The sequence below is a fragment of the Syngnathoides biaculeatus genome, chromosome 2 (genome assembly GCF_019802595.1).
Source record: "Syngnathoides biaculeatus isolate LvHL_M chromosome 2, ASM1980259v1, whole genome shotgun sequence".
Classification (NCBI taxonomy): Eukaryota; Metazoa; Chordata; class Actinopteri; order Syngnathiformes; family Syngnathidae; genus Syngnathoides; species Syngnathoides biaculeatus.
Window position 1 is genome coordinate 2,871,248 of NC_084641.1, and position 14,668 is coordinate 2,885,915.

At 41.8% G+C, this 14,668-nt stretch overlaps 1 protein-coding gene across 2 annotated transcripts in view; it reads right to left on the bottom strand.

Annotated features, from left to right (window-relative positions):
• Positions 1–2,983: 2,983 nt before the first annotated feature.
• spen (spen family transcriptional repressor) overlaps positions 2,984–14,668 on the bottom strand; it is a 30,695-nt gene continuing 19,010 nt past the window's right edge. For both annotated transcript variants that reach the window (XM_061813118.1, XM_061813125.1), the window contains 12 exons: positions 14,392–14,549; positions 14,103–14,303; positions 13,875–14,026; positions 13,657–13,782; positions 13,451–13,564; positions 13,258–13,371; positions 13,060–13,160; positions 5,378–12,929; positions 4,938–5,273; positions 3,933–4,127; positions 3,693–3,851; positions 2,984–3,170 (listed from right to left, as the gene is read on the bottom strand). In XM_061813118.1, the coding sequence (XP_061669102.1) occupies positions 3,039–3,170; positions 3,693–3,851; positions 3,933–4,127; positions 4,938–5,273; positions 5,378–12,929; positions 13,060–13,160; positions 13,258–13,371; positions 13,451–13,564; positions 13,657–13,782; positions 13,875–14,026; positions 14,103–14,303; positions 14,392–14,549 (9,340 nt within the window). In that variant the 3' untranslated portion in view covers positions 2,984–3,038. The remainder of the gene's footprint in view (positions 3,171–3,692; positions 3,852–3,932; positions 4,128–4,937; positions 5,274–5,377; positions 12,930–13,059; positions 13,161–13,257; positions 13,372–13,450; positions 13,565–13,656; positions 13,783–13,874; positions 14,027–14,102; positions 14,304–14,391; positions 14,550–14,668) is intronic.

Consider the following 14,668-nt stretch of genomic DNA (forward strand, 5'->3'; position numbering starts at 1 on the left):
AAAATGAGATGTTTTCCAAATGTGAAATACTCCTACAGAAAGAAGTCAAATAAAAGCATCATAAGGGCCTTTCATGACCTGCGCTCTCACTCTGTCTGTGTCTTGTCCCAGCCTGTTCTGCTTTTTGTCAGCCTGCAAAAAGGCCACCAATTAACATTCCCAGCGGTGGCCTGTGAGGGCACTAAATCACATAAGCAGTCACACTCCTCTCTTCTTACTGAAGACGCCACACTGCCGGAGACAAACATGAGACAAGCCATGAAAGCTTCTTGATGGAACTCAAATGGTCCTGTTGCCTATTTGTGTCTAGCAGTGGAACGTTATGAAACCAACCTGAAATGAATGGCGGTTGAAAGAAGACCGGCGCAATCCCAAAATCTTGACATGACCAGGATCGGGATCGGGACGGAAAATGTGAAAAATTTATTCTGCTCGGTACTAGTTGCCACTTAAAGTCAGTAATGCTATCCAATATAAGATGGACAGATAGATACGTACATATGGGAGGAGAAGTATTTAATTCTCAAAATGAGCACCAAGCAGTTCGGCGAGTGTGCTAGCCAGTTAGCTCGTTGCTACGCTTCTGCAGGCCACCAGTAGTTCAGAAGACAGTTACCACGCACTTTTTCTGTGGAAAAATGATTTGAATTTCATGTTCCGCTAGACCAGTAAATAAGGTCCAACCAGTTAGAATTATCTCCATTGTCCCTGGCTCAAATCAACCACCAGCCTCTCCCTGCATTAAATTTGGGATTTGGGGAAATAATCTGTTTTTACTAAAAATTGTTTTTTGTTGTTGTTGTTTTTCGCAACAGTATCCGAATATAGTTACCCTTTTTGTGCATCCCTATTACGTACCGCTGTCGCCTGTATTCAATTACTTTCCAAGCCTGGACGTTAGTATCTCTCCTATATGTTGTAGCTCAGATTGACAAAATGTAAATTAGTCATATATATTCAATTCACTACCAAAACCCAAGTGTCATCTTACAAATTTGAAGCAGGTTGCAGGGCACTGAAACAAAACTTTGAGCAGTTCCCAACTAAATTCCACTTAACTGACGTTGTAGCCTGTGCTGTGAACTACTGCCATCTTGTGACCACTGGCTGCACTGCAGCTACTTATTGAACCAACCTCCGTTTTCAACTGAACTTGTCCTGGTGATCTCGTCTTCAAGCTGCCTGGGATCACCATGGACTGGGCACCAGCCGTCTATGGACAAGTCTTCAGTTAAACTATCCATCCATCCATCCATCCATTTTCTGTGCCACAAATCATCAGAGGGTCGCGGGGAGTGCTGGAGCTATATTATCATCGGGCCGGAGGGAGGGAACACCCTAAACTGGTTGCCAGCCAATCGCAGGGCACATCGAGAGAGCATCGCTCACACATACACAATCACACTCGGGGTCAATTAAGAGTCTCAATAAATGCATGTTTCGGAGTGCCCAGGGAAAACCTCCGCAGGCACAGGAAGAACATGCAAACTCCGCAGAGGCAGGGAGGCCGGGATTTGAACCCTGGTCCTCAGAACTGTGAGACCACCACTCTAACCAGTTGTCCACCATGCCGCCTCAACTAAGGTAATGCACAAGTTTTCTTTGATGTGAGAGAACGCCAACTCCACATTGCCTTTGGATGAAGCTCTCATCTGTGAGGTAGATGAACCAACCACCACTACAGCACACTTGCTGCCTTATGAATCCAAAAAAATACATTTAAAAAAAAAAAAAAAAAGATTCAGTCATGGACCATTTAATGATCTTCAGAAGTTAAACAACAAAATTATTTACAGTTAAAAATGTCCTCATGGAGGAGCGGCAAAATACACCCAAATTAAGACAGTTTTCATAATCTTTTTTTTTTCTCTTCCGATTTATCAAAACATAAGTGCCTTCAACATAATGATAGTATTGAGCTTGCAGTCATCAAACAAAACTGACAAGCGTGATTTACTTTCAGCATCGGTTTCATAAAGAGTCCCTTTCCTCAGACAATAACTACACGTGGAAATATGAGCAGACACGTGGAAGTATTTACAGCTTGGCTTAAGGACACGTCCACAGGAGACAGACAAAAACAAACACATCCAATAGCGGCATGATTCCAAGTTCAAGTCACATTCGTTGCACATCTGTCATTCGACAGCTTGGAACAGTAGCGGGACAAATCAGCAGCGCACCGACACAAAGGCAAAAAAATAATAATACTCCCCACATTCCTCCACAAAAAGGAATGAAAATACTAAGTCATATTAAATTAAAATAGATTATGATCACGTTTTTTTTCTTTTCTGCAAAGCGCAAACATTTGGCACAGAATTCTTAAAAAAAAAAAAAAAAAAAAAAGGTGAATGGCACCCTTTTGTCAACTGTGAGAAGAACATGAAACAAACATTTGAGGATTGGTCTGTAAACTAATAAATTCACTTGGTCTCGCCACATTGCATCAGTCTTGAACTATGTATCATATTTACACTTTCACAATGGCTCACGAAAGATGCTGAAAACTTAACTTCTGACTTCTGTAAACTGTACAACGCTCAACTTGGCCATGGAGCAAAAGCAGTAGACTAAAATAATTCTTGATCTCTGGGTTATACCATAACATAGATCATTTTACACTCAAATCTGTACAAGGTTTCACTTTTTTTTTGTTGTTGTTGTACATAGTGCAATGACTCCTCAAATCTCTCCTTAAAAATAAAACTCACAATCATTTTGATGAAGGAAAAAAAAGAAGTCAAGAATCTTATAAAGGAAAGTGTGAGTCCACAGCCTTCCCAAGGGCTCCAAAACATGGCAACATTGAAATATTCAAGCACAAATGCTCTTGGAAACATCCTGTACTTCAAAATGAACATTTTTGGACTTCAACGTCATTGAGGTGAATTAAGGACTTGGTGAAGTGAACCAAAATACTGAAAAACAAACTCTTAAATGCTTAATTTAGATTTTCATAAAAAGTATGAGGCAATTCCAGTTTACAAAAAACAGCTGGTGTTTTGTTTGCTTTAGAAAAAAAACACTCATAAAACTCAAACAGAGGCAATGACAATCATGAGGTGAGGTGAAATAGTGGAGATGCTGTTGAGAAGGTCCGGGGCCAAGCGCAAAAGGTGGCTCTCGGAAAAGTCGCACGGGGGGAAAATCTGCACCACGTAGGCAGGCTGCAAACACAAAATTGAACACCTCAAAAGGAAATCTTAACGAATCATAATATTAGACCAGCATTTCCCAATAACTGTGCCAGTATTAGCGAAATCTTGCCCCACACCACCGAACAAAAATGTACCTAAAACACTAATAGTCAAAAATGTTTGGACACACTTTGTAAGTGCTATCGAAGGGAAAAACGTGCCTGTTTTTTTTTTTTTTTTTTTTTTTTTAAATAATAATGATCTCATCTCAATTTACCTTAGTTGACCACAAAGCTATTGTGTCGTATGAATGGGACAACGTGAATTGTATCGCCTGCCATCTAGTCTTAACGCCATATAATTGTTCAGCTTGTTGCAGCTATAATTACATGAAGACAAATTATTTTTAGTAAAAAAAAAAAAAATGTGGGGGAAACAATATAGTGTAATTGGATAATTTTCCACACGATACCTGATGATTTCGATAATGATCGATAAGGCACAGTGCTTGGGAATCACTGCACTAGGGTAATAAGAACATTGGATATCCACCTGATTGGAGCCAGGGTTGGGCACATTGATGATGCCAGCTGCCTGCTTGGCCTGCAGGTAGGTGATGAAGCCACTTTTCAACGCTTCCGTTTGACTGAGGACGTCATCTTGGTCTCGGCCGCATGGCAGTGCCAGGAGCAAACAGTAATCATTTTCCACCTGGCGTTGATCATGTTAAGTGCATGATTATTATTACTATTATTTTACTCTCCTGCATGTCTTAAACTCAAAAGTACTTACGGTCATTCGTCTTGCCACACTGTCCAGCTGAGACGCTTCCAGGCGCATCCTCTGGACAATGCGAAGGAGAGGACCGCCCTCTAGCGGCGGAAGTGAACGCTGCGCCAGAAAAGTGTTGCCAGAAACCAAGTGGAGCTGGACAGCGGCCTGCTCGTTTTTCAGGGCCAAATGACCTTGCCACATGATGGGATATTTCTGTCGGAAAACACCATCTTTGTTCATTTTCGTACAAGGCCATGAATTTACCATGTACTCTTCAATGAATCAATTACAGAAGCTATGCATCATTTCATTGCATTGCATGATTCCAGTGTTGTCAACCACCAAAGACTATCAAAGCAATTGATAGTCCAGCAATTAGGCAATCGAAAAAACTTGACAAGGTAACTGATATACACGTACACAAACAAACGAACAAAAAAAAAAAAATGAGACGAAATTAGTGATCGTGTGTACTGATAAAAATAAATAAATACATAAAATAACCACTGGATTTCTTGTTTTAAAAAAACAATGCTACGAAGTGAGTTGGGTCTACGATCGCCTCTGTCTCCACTGATGTTTTCGAAATTACGTTTTGAAGGGAGCTGTTTTTGTATACACTTGTGCACCATATTTTATGATCTGTGGACCAAGTTTTTCCATACACAGAAAAATTATATCAGACTTGGACAACTTGGTCCTGGCTGACAACGTATCACACACAGGATGTTCTGATCCACTTGTGTACATTTTGTTGCTGACCTTGTCAAAATTGTTATAAAACTCAGGAACCAACACTTTCTGCTCATCAAATATCTATAAAGGTCAGTCTATTTATCGCATTTCAGACTTGGTCAACAGATTTCCAGCATACTCAGAGACACGCGCAGATATAGAAATGTATGGGGCAAAAGTCATGTTATGGAGTTGTGTCTATGTGTCCGTACATCTTTATGTTTAGTTTTGTTTTGTTTTTTTCAGCTGTAAACAAATCAGAAGTCAAACACTATTGTGTATTCTCACCGTCAAAAGCTGCACCATGTCAATCGAGCGGTGTCCTGAATGATCTGACTTGGCATCATGTCGTGGCTGAAATGAGGTTGATGAGGGTACCGCAGGCAGTGGTGGTGTCAAGAAGGCTGGAGGGCCTTTCTGTAGTGACTGTTCCGACTTATGATTCAAAGCGATTGCGGGGGTCACGGGAGACGGGTACGAAGGAGAGACTCCATCCACTGGCACTCGAGACATATTGGAAGAAGTAGAATGGCGAAGGTGGGGACTCTGAAGCTTCAGATCACTGAGTGCCACACAGGACTGAGGCATTTTACGCCGTTGACCCAGTTCAGGTTCTGGTTGTATCTGATAAGTAAGACATTAATACATTTAGTATTAATGGAATTATGTGTTGGCAGAGGATGCAATGTCAATAGGAATGCTGTCACCGTGAAAATAATTATAATTACCTGCGAAGATGTGTTGCGTCCTGATGAAGGGTGTCCCGTTAACTGGGTAGGTAAACCTCTTGGGTCGCAATAGACTGGAAAGGAGGCCACACCACCAGAATGAGACAGCTGGATACCATGAGGGTGAGGAGACACCATGACAGGGCTAGATGTGCGGACTGCCCTGATTCTACTTTCACTGCTCGGCGAATGGATCTGCTGTCCTTCAAATACTTTGAAGGATTCTTTTCCTGAAAGTTCCGAATTCTTCCTGGAAGAAATGTTACTTGTTACGTTGTCAGACGTGTGGGACAGTCTTGTTTCAACTGTGGCCTCCTGCTCTCCCAGTTGTTGATGGGCGAGCATGTTCTGGTGCATGCCTCTGTACTGGTCCAGACCTAAGCTTGTATGGAGCCCTCTGCAATCACTATGAAGCAACACAGCATCTGATTGTAGCTGTGGCAATGAGGCTCTGCCAAGGGCTTGGTTAAAAGGTCTGTGTTCCTCGTCTGTCACACTGCTGACACCACCACCACCACCAGACAATGACCCCGGGTGAGTCGATTGAGACTGCCTGATGACGACCGACTGAGATATGCCCGAGTGTTGTGCTGGCCCTGGCAGTGGAGAGGGCAGAGAGTTACTTCGCCTTCCGTAGCTGATCGCAGGCATGGGTGACGCATTCATCCTTGCTTCGTGTGTCACTGACTGGGTAACACTGTGAGGTTGGATGATGACAGAAGACTGCTCCGAGAGTGGGTGATGCATAGTGGCATTGTAAGTCGAGATGGATGACATGCCATGAGGCATAACGACAGAGGTTCCTACTGGCGAACTGCTGGGAGCACAGGCTTTGAGGACCGAAGTGGAGTGAACAGCCGATTGTGAGGACTGCTGGTCTTGTTTTGGCTGCAGAGCTGAGCGATCAGTCGGCATGTTCGAACTGGACATCATGCATGATCCAGAAAGAGAGCGGTGGGGAGGACTCTTGATAGGACTGAAGTTAGACTGCTGGACTGATTTTTGGGGTAGCATCTCTGTTCCCTGTCTCTTACTATGCTGCTGTTGTATCACAGCTTGGTTGTACATTAAGACTTGAGGAGCAGCGACTGGCTGTTGGAACATTTTAACCACACTGCCCTGTGACGCTGTATGATATAAAACTTCAGCCTTGTCACTGGAATCTCGCTTGGTACTAGAAATGACGGGTTGAGAGTTATAGGATTGGCTGGACAAAAGAACCCCTGTGTGCCCATAAACTGATGGTGTGGGGGTCGCTTTAGTGCCAGGTAACTGGGACAAGGGAATGACTGAGTCTGCCTTTGTCTGACATTTAGGTAGAGCTTGTTGATACTCTATGTCTCCAGCACTTGCTTGCGGAATTTGACTTATTTTGGCTCTCATTTTGTGGGGCCCTTCTGTTTTTTGACCTGAATAACTCAGAACAACAACACCCTCGGACGTATTTACTCTAAGACCTGAGATGGAGCGTGGAGTGCTCTCAACAACAGAGTTTCCTCTCGTTTCATCTTCAATGATATCAAGCCCATAGTATCGATGATTCTCATTAGAATTTGTTTTGAATTTTGGTTTGGCCGAAGAAGGACAAATGCTTCGGCTGCTAAGGGAAATCCGTGGTGTTTCGTCTGTATCGTAAGGTATTGGTACACGACTTATCACTGAAGTGGCAGGGGAAATTACAGTTTGTTGGGTGCTCATGCCACAATTTTTGGCGGACCCCACCATCGTTTTACATTTGTGATGTATAGACTGGGGAGGAAAAGACAATCTCTCTTCCACATGCCTTGGACGAACAGCGACAGAGGTATTTTCATTTTCTGACACCTGTAAAGGATCCAACATAGTCGTCACCATCGTGTTTGGAATAGAATTGCTGTTTGATGCTGACACATATTTCGGCTCCATTAGGATTTTTCTTAGAGTACTGGAACTAGGATGGAGATCAGAAGCCTTTGTATCAGGAGGCATTGGGGGCTTGTTTGAAGATGGTCCAACCGAAGTTGATGCAGAAACGGTAGAAGTCAGCACTGTTACATGACATGGAGGGCTAGCAAAGATTCTATTTTCTTCAGTTCTCTGAGGCCAGTTAGGCAAAAGTTTGGCAGGTCGTAGCAAGGGTACACCCGACTGGGATACAAGTGGTGGGCGGGCGTGTGAAGGAATAAGATTCAGGGAAGATGACTCCACTGCTTCTGAATGTTTTTTAAAATTGGAAATGACTCTTGAGTCTGAATGAAACGCAGATTCTTTAGGTACAGGCTGTTCAACTTCAGGTTGTTCTGCCTCTTTAGGTGTGTCCAGAGTTGTAGAGCCTGTAACGTCATGCTTACATGTAGCGACAGCAGTTACCACTGATCCAGCTATGGTTGTCCCTGTTGTAATAACTGCTGCTTTGGAATTTATAATTTCTGGATCCTCTGGTATAGATTCGGGTAATTTCAAAGGGGAGGGCTCTGGATGGACTACCTGTACATTCCTCTTATTTATGGCACATTTACGACTTCTTGACTTTTTCTGGGTTTTAGGTCTAATTTTACATATTTTCTTACATGTATTGAGAGAATCCTCAGTAATCTTAGACTCTGCCGTTGGAGTCTTCAGACTTGATAACGAAAGACGGTCATCTGAGTCTGTAGCAGGAATATTATTGACCACAGTGCGTGTTTCAGGTTCCATAGTTGCATTGGTATTAACAGACAGTAATGAATCAGGGGCGGGAATAACACCACTGAATGTGGGAGAAGCCGTGAATCTTTCCCCATCTGCACATGATACTTCAGCTGTGATGGAATCAATAGCAGCTGCAAGTTCTGTCTCACTTGATGGGTTAGCTCGCTTTTCCTCTTCAGCCTCAGTTTGAGACTGAGACACTACAGGAGCTAATGTGGGCACTTGTCCAGAGGCTGGCTCCTTATCTGTTCGTGAAGGTTGCTCCACCGTGAGTTTGGCTATATTTTCAACTGCCTGTTCTAGTTCCATTTGTTGTGTGAGAAGACCAGCAACTGGGTGCACTAGACACTCTGATACATCACCATCATTGTTTTTCACATCAATATCCTTTGATTCTTTGGGAAAGCATGTTGATTTTGACTCCTCAGAATTAACCAGAGTCTTTGGTTTCTTCACACTGACTTGAAATGACTCAGGATCATTATTTTCAGAACGAAGCAAATCTTTGACATCGTCAACACTGACACGGATTTCAAGATTCCTTAAAGTGTGGGATTTATCGTCAGTGATCTCCTTGGTGTTTCGTTTGAACCTTTGTGTTTTCATTTTGACACTCTTTTCAGGTACTTTGCTTTTTGGGAGAGTTACACCTGGGTTTTCAATATCTCCATTATTCATTGTAAGTGCAGTGTCTTGTACATTTCTGTGCATTTGTAAGTTTGTGTCTAATAACTTTGCAGTTAAGTCCAAATCAGCTTTGGGGTTTAGCTCCAATTCATCACAACCTCCCATATCAGTTAGTTCAACTAGAACTGTCGTGCCTCCAGACTGTTTGTGGAGTCTGCTTCCTTTTTTGTTAACTGAAGCTGGTGTTTGCTGCACTTTTCGAGGAGATCGCCATCCCTCAGATGATTTTACAGTTTCCTGCGTGGTTGCGGTATCTTCAACCTCTGTGTTGTCCTCTGTTGTTTTAGTATCTACTTTTACTGGTAATATATGGAAAACTCGTTTGACACTTCTTTTTGGTGGGCGGCCCCGTCTAGGATTGGTAGATGGAAGTTGAACATCTTGTCGCATGGATTCTTTATCTGTAGCACGTTTGCGCATTTTTCGTGATGGCTCCACTGCCTCTTTGCCAGACTGCTCTCCCCCATGTATAGTGGCGTAGACTGATCGTACATTTCTTCGACGTGTTCTACCATGAACCAAACCAGACTCAAGATTTTGTTTAAAATCCGATGTATCAATTGGGGACTTTGATGCAATTTTGCACTCCAACAATTCCTTTGTTGCTTCCAATTGAGAAGATGAGACCCTTTTGTGTTTCTCTCTATCAATACGTTCACTTTTTCGAGTTGCAGGTTTATCTTCAGTATTATTAGGGGCCTGCGATGTGCGTAATATGGTGTGCGCTTTTGCTCTTTTATTTTTGGGTTGTCTTCGGCTGGGAACTGGTTTACTTTCCACCTCGGCCTCTGTCATACATACTTCACGAATTATCTCCGGTCGCTTAGATTCCTCAAAATTATGAGTCTTCTGAATTTGTGCCTTGTGGTCACATTCATGTTTTACCTTTTTATACTCTGAGCATGTAAACTCTGTATTCTCTTGTTCAAAATAAATACCAGAACTCCCTGGAGTTAGATGCTTTTCTCCCACATGACAAATGTGCTCTATTGGTAAATCATCATCAATTTCTCCTTTGGGTTCAATTTCGTCTACATTTGCTTCTACTTCATTTTCTATTTCTGAAAGTATTGGTGAAGGGCTTACATTTTGTTTAGTGGTGATAGGTTTCTGATTTTTCAAAAGAGAAGGGGACAGCTCAAGAACTGTTTCTACAATGTCTTCTTTGGATGACACATGTTTATCTATGGTCGGTGCGAAAACATCTTTCTTTTCTGGGGGAGACGTTTCGTTTAGGCATGGAATAGATGGTGAAAGAGACCTGGTCGAATGGGGGCTGACTGATTTTTCATCAAACTTTAATCGTGTGTTTGCCATTTTATCAGAGAGCACATTATCACAACCTGGAACATAATTATGTTTAATCTCCACCACAACAGAATCTATCTCAGAATCAAGTGGACAAAAGTCCTTGTCTTTTTGTTGTTGTAGCTCCAAAAATCGACTGTGGAATAGCACGATGGGCTCTGATGGAACATCACCAACTTCAGATTCTATCTGTACATCAGGATCGCCTTGCTGAGCAAAATTCCTTTCAAATCCTGTTTCAGAATGTTGGTCTTTACGTTCAAGGTGCTGTAAACGGCGAGAATCCTGTTCAAAGATTGAGCTATGAAGGAAGCGAGAGGCAAACAGTTCCTGCCGTTCTTGGTCCTGAGGCTTCAGTTCCTCCTTTTTGCCATGCAGATTTTCAGAGTTCGTACGGATCTTCTTCTTCTTCATATACCAAGAAGGAATTGGTCGGGGTGGTAGTTCTACCTTGTTTTTATCTGTGCAGCTGTGCGTGCTTGGAAAGCGAGAAGGAAGAAAGGACCAGTTGTCCTCCCGGGAAGAGTACAGTGTTTTGGCTCTTTCTAGAAGTGCTTTCGTATCAGGAGTTATAGTTTTGTCTAATGCGAACGAGTAAAATTTATTCTTTTCTAAAGAGCCACAAAGTTTCAGATCTGCCATCCTCTCACCACGTTCCCTAACGATGTAAGACAAGGAACTAGTGGATTTATGAGAGTTGTTTTTTTTTTCTCCCTCATCATCAGAATCAGACTGTACTTCTCCTGGTTCCAAATCCTCTCCTCGGCATTTACCAACCCTCTCACTTTGGAGCGCTTGTTCTGTTTTTTGAGAATCAGAAGAAACTCTTCCTAGCCAATTGTAGATAAAGTCCTCATTGCCTCCAATAAATGATGTCTTTACTTTTTCTTGCTCAATTTCAGGTGTTTGAAAAGGTTTAGGTTTTAGGACCATATTATTTTTCAGTGACTGCGTATGTGGAAAATTTTCTTTTGTCAGAGATGATTTTGTTTCTGTGTTTACAACTGCGATAGAAATCTCAGTGCTTTCCTCATCCCCACTTAAAGAAATGGGAATTGTTGATGATGTTACATGCTGAAAAATAGCCTCATTCAACTTTTGACAAATTGCCAAGTTTTCCGCTCTTTCTGAGGTAAAATTCTCAATATTTCTTTTACAAAAAGTGAAGTCATCATTCTTTATGTCCTGGTTTGGTTGGTTGATTTCATCCGAAGAATAATCTACTCCAAAGTCTCGAGTTTCATCAGGAGATGTGTCATCGCACTTGTCATTCTTCTCAAGATCACAAAGCTTGGCTTGCAACCATCTACTCTGTTCGGTTTTGTGTTTCGTGGGGGTATTTGTCTGGCCAAAATGTTCTTTAGGGTCTCTACAATTCTTTCCACTTCGGTCCTTTTCATACAAAATTTCTCTCTGATCTTTTATTTCATCCAAATCAAGGCTACCATCACTCGATGTCTTTGCAAGATTGGAGCTATTTTCACTTTTTGAGCCCACTAATTGCATTTTCAGGAAAGGAGAGTCCAATTCTTCTAAAGATTCATCAGCCAGTGCGTTCTGGGATGGTAGTTGAAGGGGAAGGCTGATGGAGTTGTTTTCAGAGTCTTGTCCTTTGTTTGTACTATCTGAAAATATCCGCATAGATTTATCCCGATGTTCGTTTTTTGGAATTTTTTTAATGAAAACAGTCTTATGGAAATCAGAGTCCTTATTACAAGGCTTCTGAAGAACAGATCTGCTAAAGTCCTCTTCACTAATTCTCTTCTGATCATTTTTGCCAGAGTCTTCAAAACGCCTTTTCCTTGCAGCCAAGCGATCGAAATCGATTGAAACAGCACTGTCAAAACCAACTTCGGATTTTCCAAGTTTTTTGGACTTCAGTTTGACATCTATATCAATATGTTCCACTAAAGTTTCCATATTTTTATCTCTGGGTCCATTTCCGTTTCCTTTTGACGACTCTGCACAGAAGAGAGGACTTCTTTGGTCACCTGAAGGGGATAATAAAAGTCTAGGACTGTCACTCTCACCTCTCACAATTTGTTTTTCATATGCAATCAATTTTCCTTCTTTTTCCTTCACACGTGTTAATTGCACCACACAAGGCAGAAGATCCAACTTGCCTCTACTTGAGCTATTTTTTGAGATTTTACAACTTTTACTCTGAAGGGAAGACTCTGGACTTATGTCTCTATCAAGTTGAGGCTCTGAATCACACGTTTGGGTGATTGGCGAAGATACTTTCAGCTTCATAAGTCTCTGTCTCTCACTTTTGTCCTTATCTCTGCGGTCTTTTCGTCCAGCCCGCTTCTCTTTTTCAACCAAATGGACCTTTTCAGCATCACAAAAACCCTTTTCAAATTTTTCTATTTTAGTATATCGTTCTGTGCGTGTCTTTTCAAGTTTTTCAAATCTGGGAGGGGAAACTGAACTGCAGCTACCACTTCTCTCAGAAGACGGGCAACATATTCTGCGGTCAGGGTCACTTCCCACCCTTTCAGAGACTGAAGGAGATGGTGTAGGGGTTGCAGGGCAACGCGAGGCAACAAGAGTTGGGCTTTGACTCCGCTCAATGGTTCTCCTCCCTTGGTCACGTCCACGGTCGGTCTCAAAGCGCTCTCTCTCTCTCTCACGTTCTCGTTGCAAATAACTGTATTTACGAATATCCTGCTCATAAGGATCAGATCGGTATTCTCGATAATCCCGGGTGTCTTCATAGTACTGTGTTTCATAGTAATCTCCGTGATATGGATCCCATTCAGTGTAGAACTCACGACTTCTGCTTGTGTATTTACGGCGATGATCTTCAGTATATGTAGCTTGTGTACGTACATTTTCATAATACTGCCTTTCCACTTGAAACTCATATTGCGTACGTCGATCATCCCTGCCGGTGGAAAATGAAAATGGATAGACAGATTATCTTCATTTAAATTGAAAGATTAAAGATAACCTTTATTTAAATGGGAATGTATCAAAGACAACTTGATACCAATGACACTATGAAGCAAACAAACCTTCTTTCAGAAAGAATGTCATAAAATTCTCTAATATCCTGGCCAGAAGCTTGCATTGAACGATAGAAAGCCATCTGACTCTCCTGATTGGCAAAGTCCACCTACAGTATTAGAAAACAAGTAATGGGTAATAGATAATTGGTCATTTCAATTACTAATTTACAGGTACTGTAAATAGACAAATTAGAGGAGCGGTACCTTTATTTTAGTGCCCCCTATCTTCCATCCCTTTGTGTCTTTGACAGCAGCTTGAGCATATTCAATGTTGTTATACAAGATAAGGGCCATTCCTTTCATCCTGTCAAATACAACCTGAAGAAGACAAATAAGACAAACTTGACAAGGAAGACAAACTTGTCACGTGACAAAGTCCAAAAGGAGCTCGACCCACCTTGACAACATGTCCATAGTGACAGAAGTGTCGAGTAAGAAACTGCTCAGTTGTGTTTGATGCTAATCCATCAAGCCAAACACAAGTTGTAGGCATACTCTTTCCAAAGCCCAGCTGAAAATAAAAACCTTTTTAAATTATCAATATCCTAAGCCTATAGAATGATTTTTTTTTTTGTTTTTCTTTTAATGGAATTTGATTCTTACTTTAAGTCTATTGTTTCCAAGGTACTCCCCATCCATCTTCTTTATGGCTTTGCAGACACTAGCAATGTCGCAGTACTGTAGAAAGGCATATTGTGGCGCTCCGTTCAATTTCTTAATGTCGATATCCTTCATGGGCATTACAAAATTAAAAAAAGATCCTGTTAGTAAGCAATGTGTAGTCAAACATGGCGCAAAAGTATTTAATATATAGTACATACCACAATTTCCCCAAAGCGTTGAAAAATGCTTAGCAGATCATGATATGTGGTGGTCTTCTCCAAGTTCCCAATAAACAATGTCCTTGTGGCCTTTGGATGGAACTCATCTATCCTTTCATCCAAGGGCCGAAACTCATTCTCACTTTCAGTCTCTGGAAAGGTTTATTCCTTGTTAGTGGATGCATTTCATTGAGAAATTGTACACAGGAGTTAAAAGTCTGAACATACCAGGACCATTCCAGGCAGTCACATCAATTTGCATTCCAAAAAAAAGCTTCCCCTTTGACGCTCCAAGAGCTTTTTCTTGGTCTTCTTGCTGGCGAAAAAAGACAAGCCCATAGCGCTCCTCTGAAGCTCCGTGAATTTGTACAGATGTGACTTTCCCATGTTTTTTAAACTCATGAAACAAACCGTCTTTGAGACTTGTATCTGTCGTGAACACAAAGTGTATCTTTAAGCATATGCACTGAGAAGAAAAAAAAAGATTTTAGTTGGGCTGACTGGCACGACAACTCACCCGTGGAGCGTACAGGAAGATTTTGGACCTTGATGCCAAAGCTTTTGCGTGGTTCCTCCTTGTCAAGGGATGATAAAGGAAGTGCTGATGGGGCTGGAACGGCGGCTGACTGCACGGAGCGAGCCGGCGACTCGTCACTTGAACTACTGCTAGAATTACTTCGGCAAAAACAAAACAATGGGATCATAGGAACATAGTCTTCCTGAATTGTCACAAGCTACTTTGTGAACTTTAATGGCTGCTTTGTTTTTCCCTGCAGTATTGTACAGTATTTCAA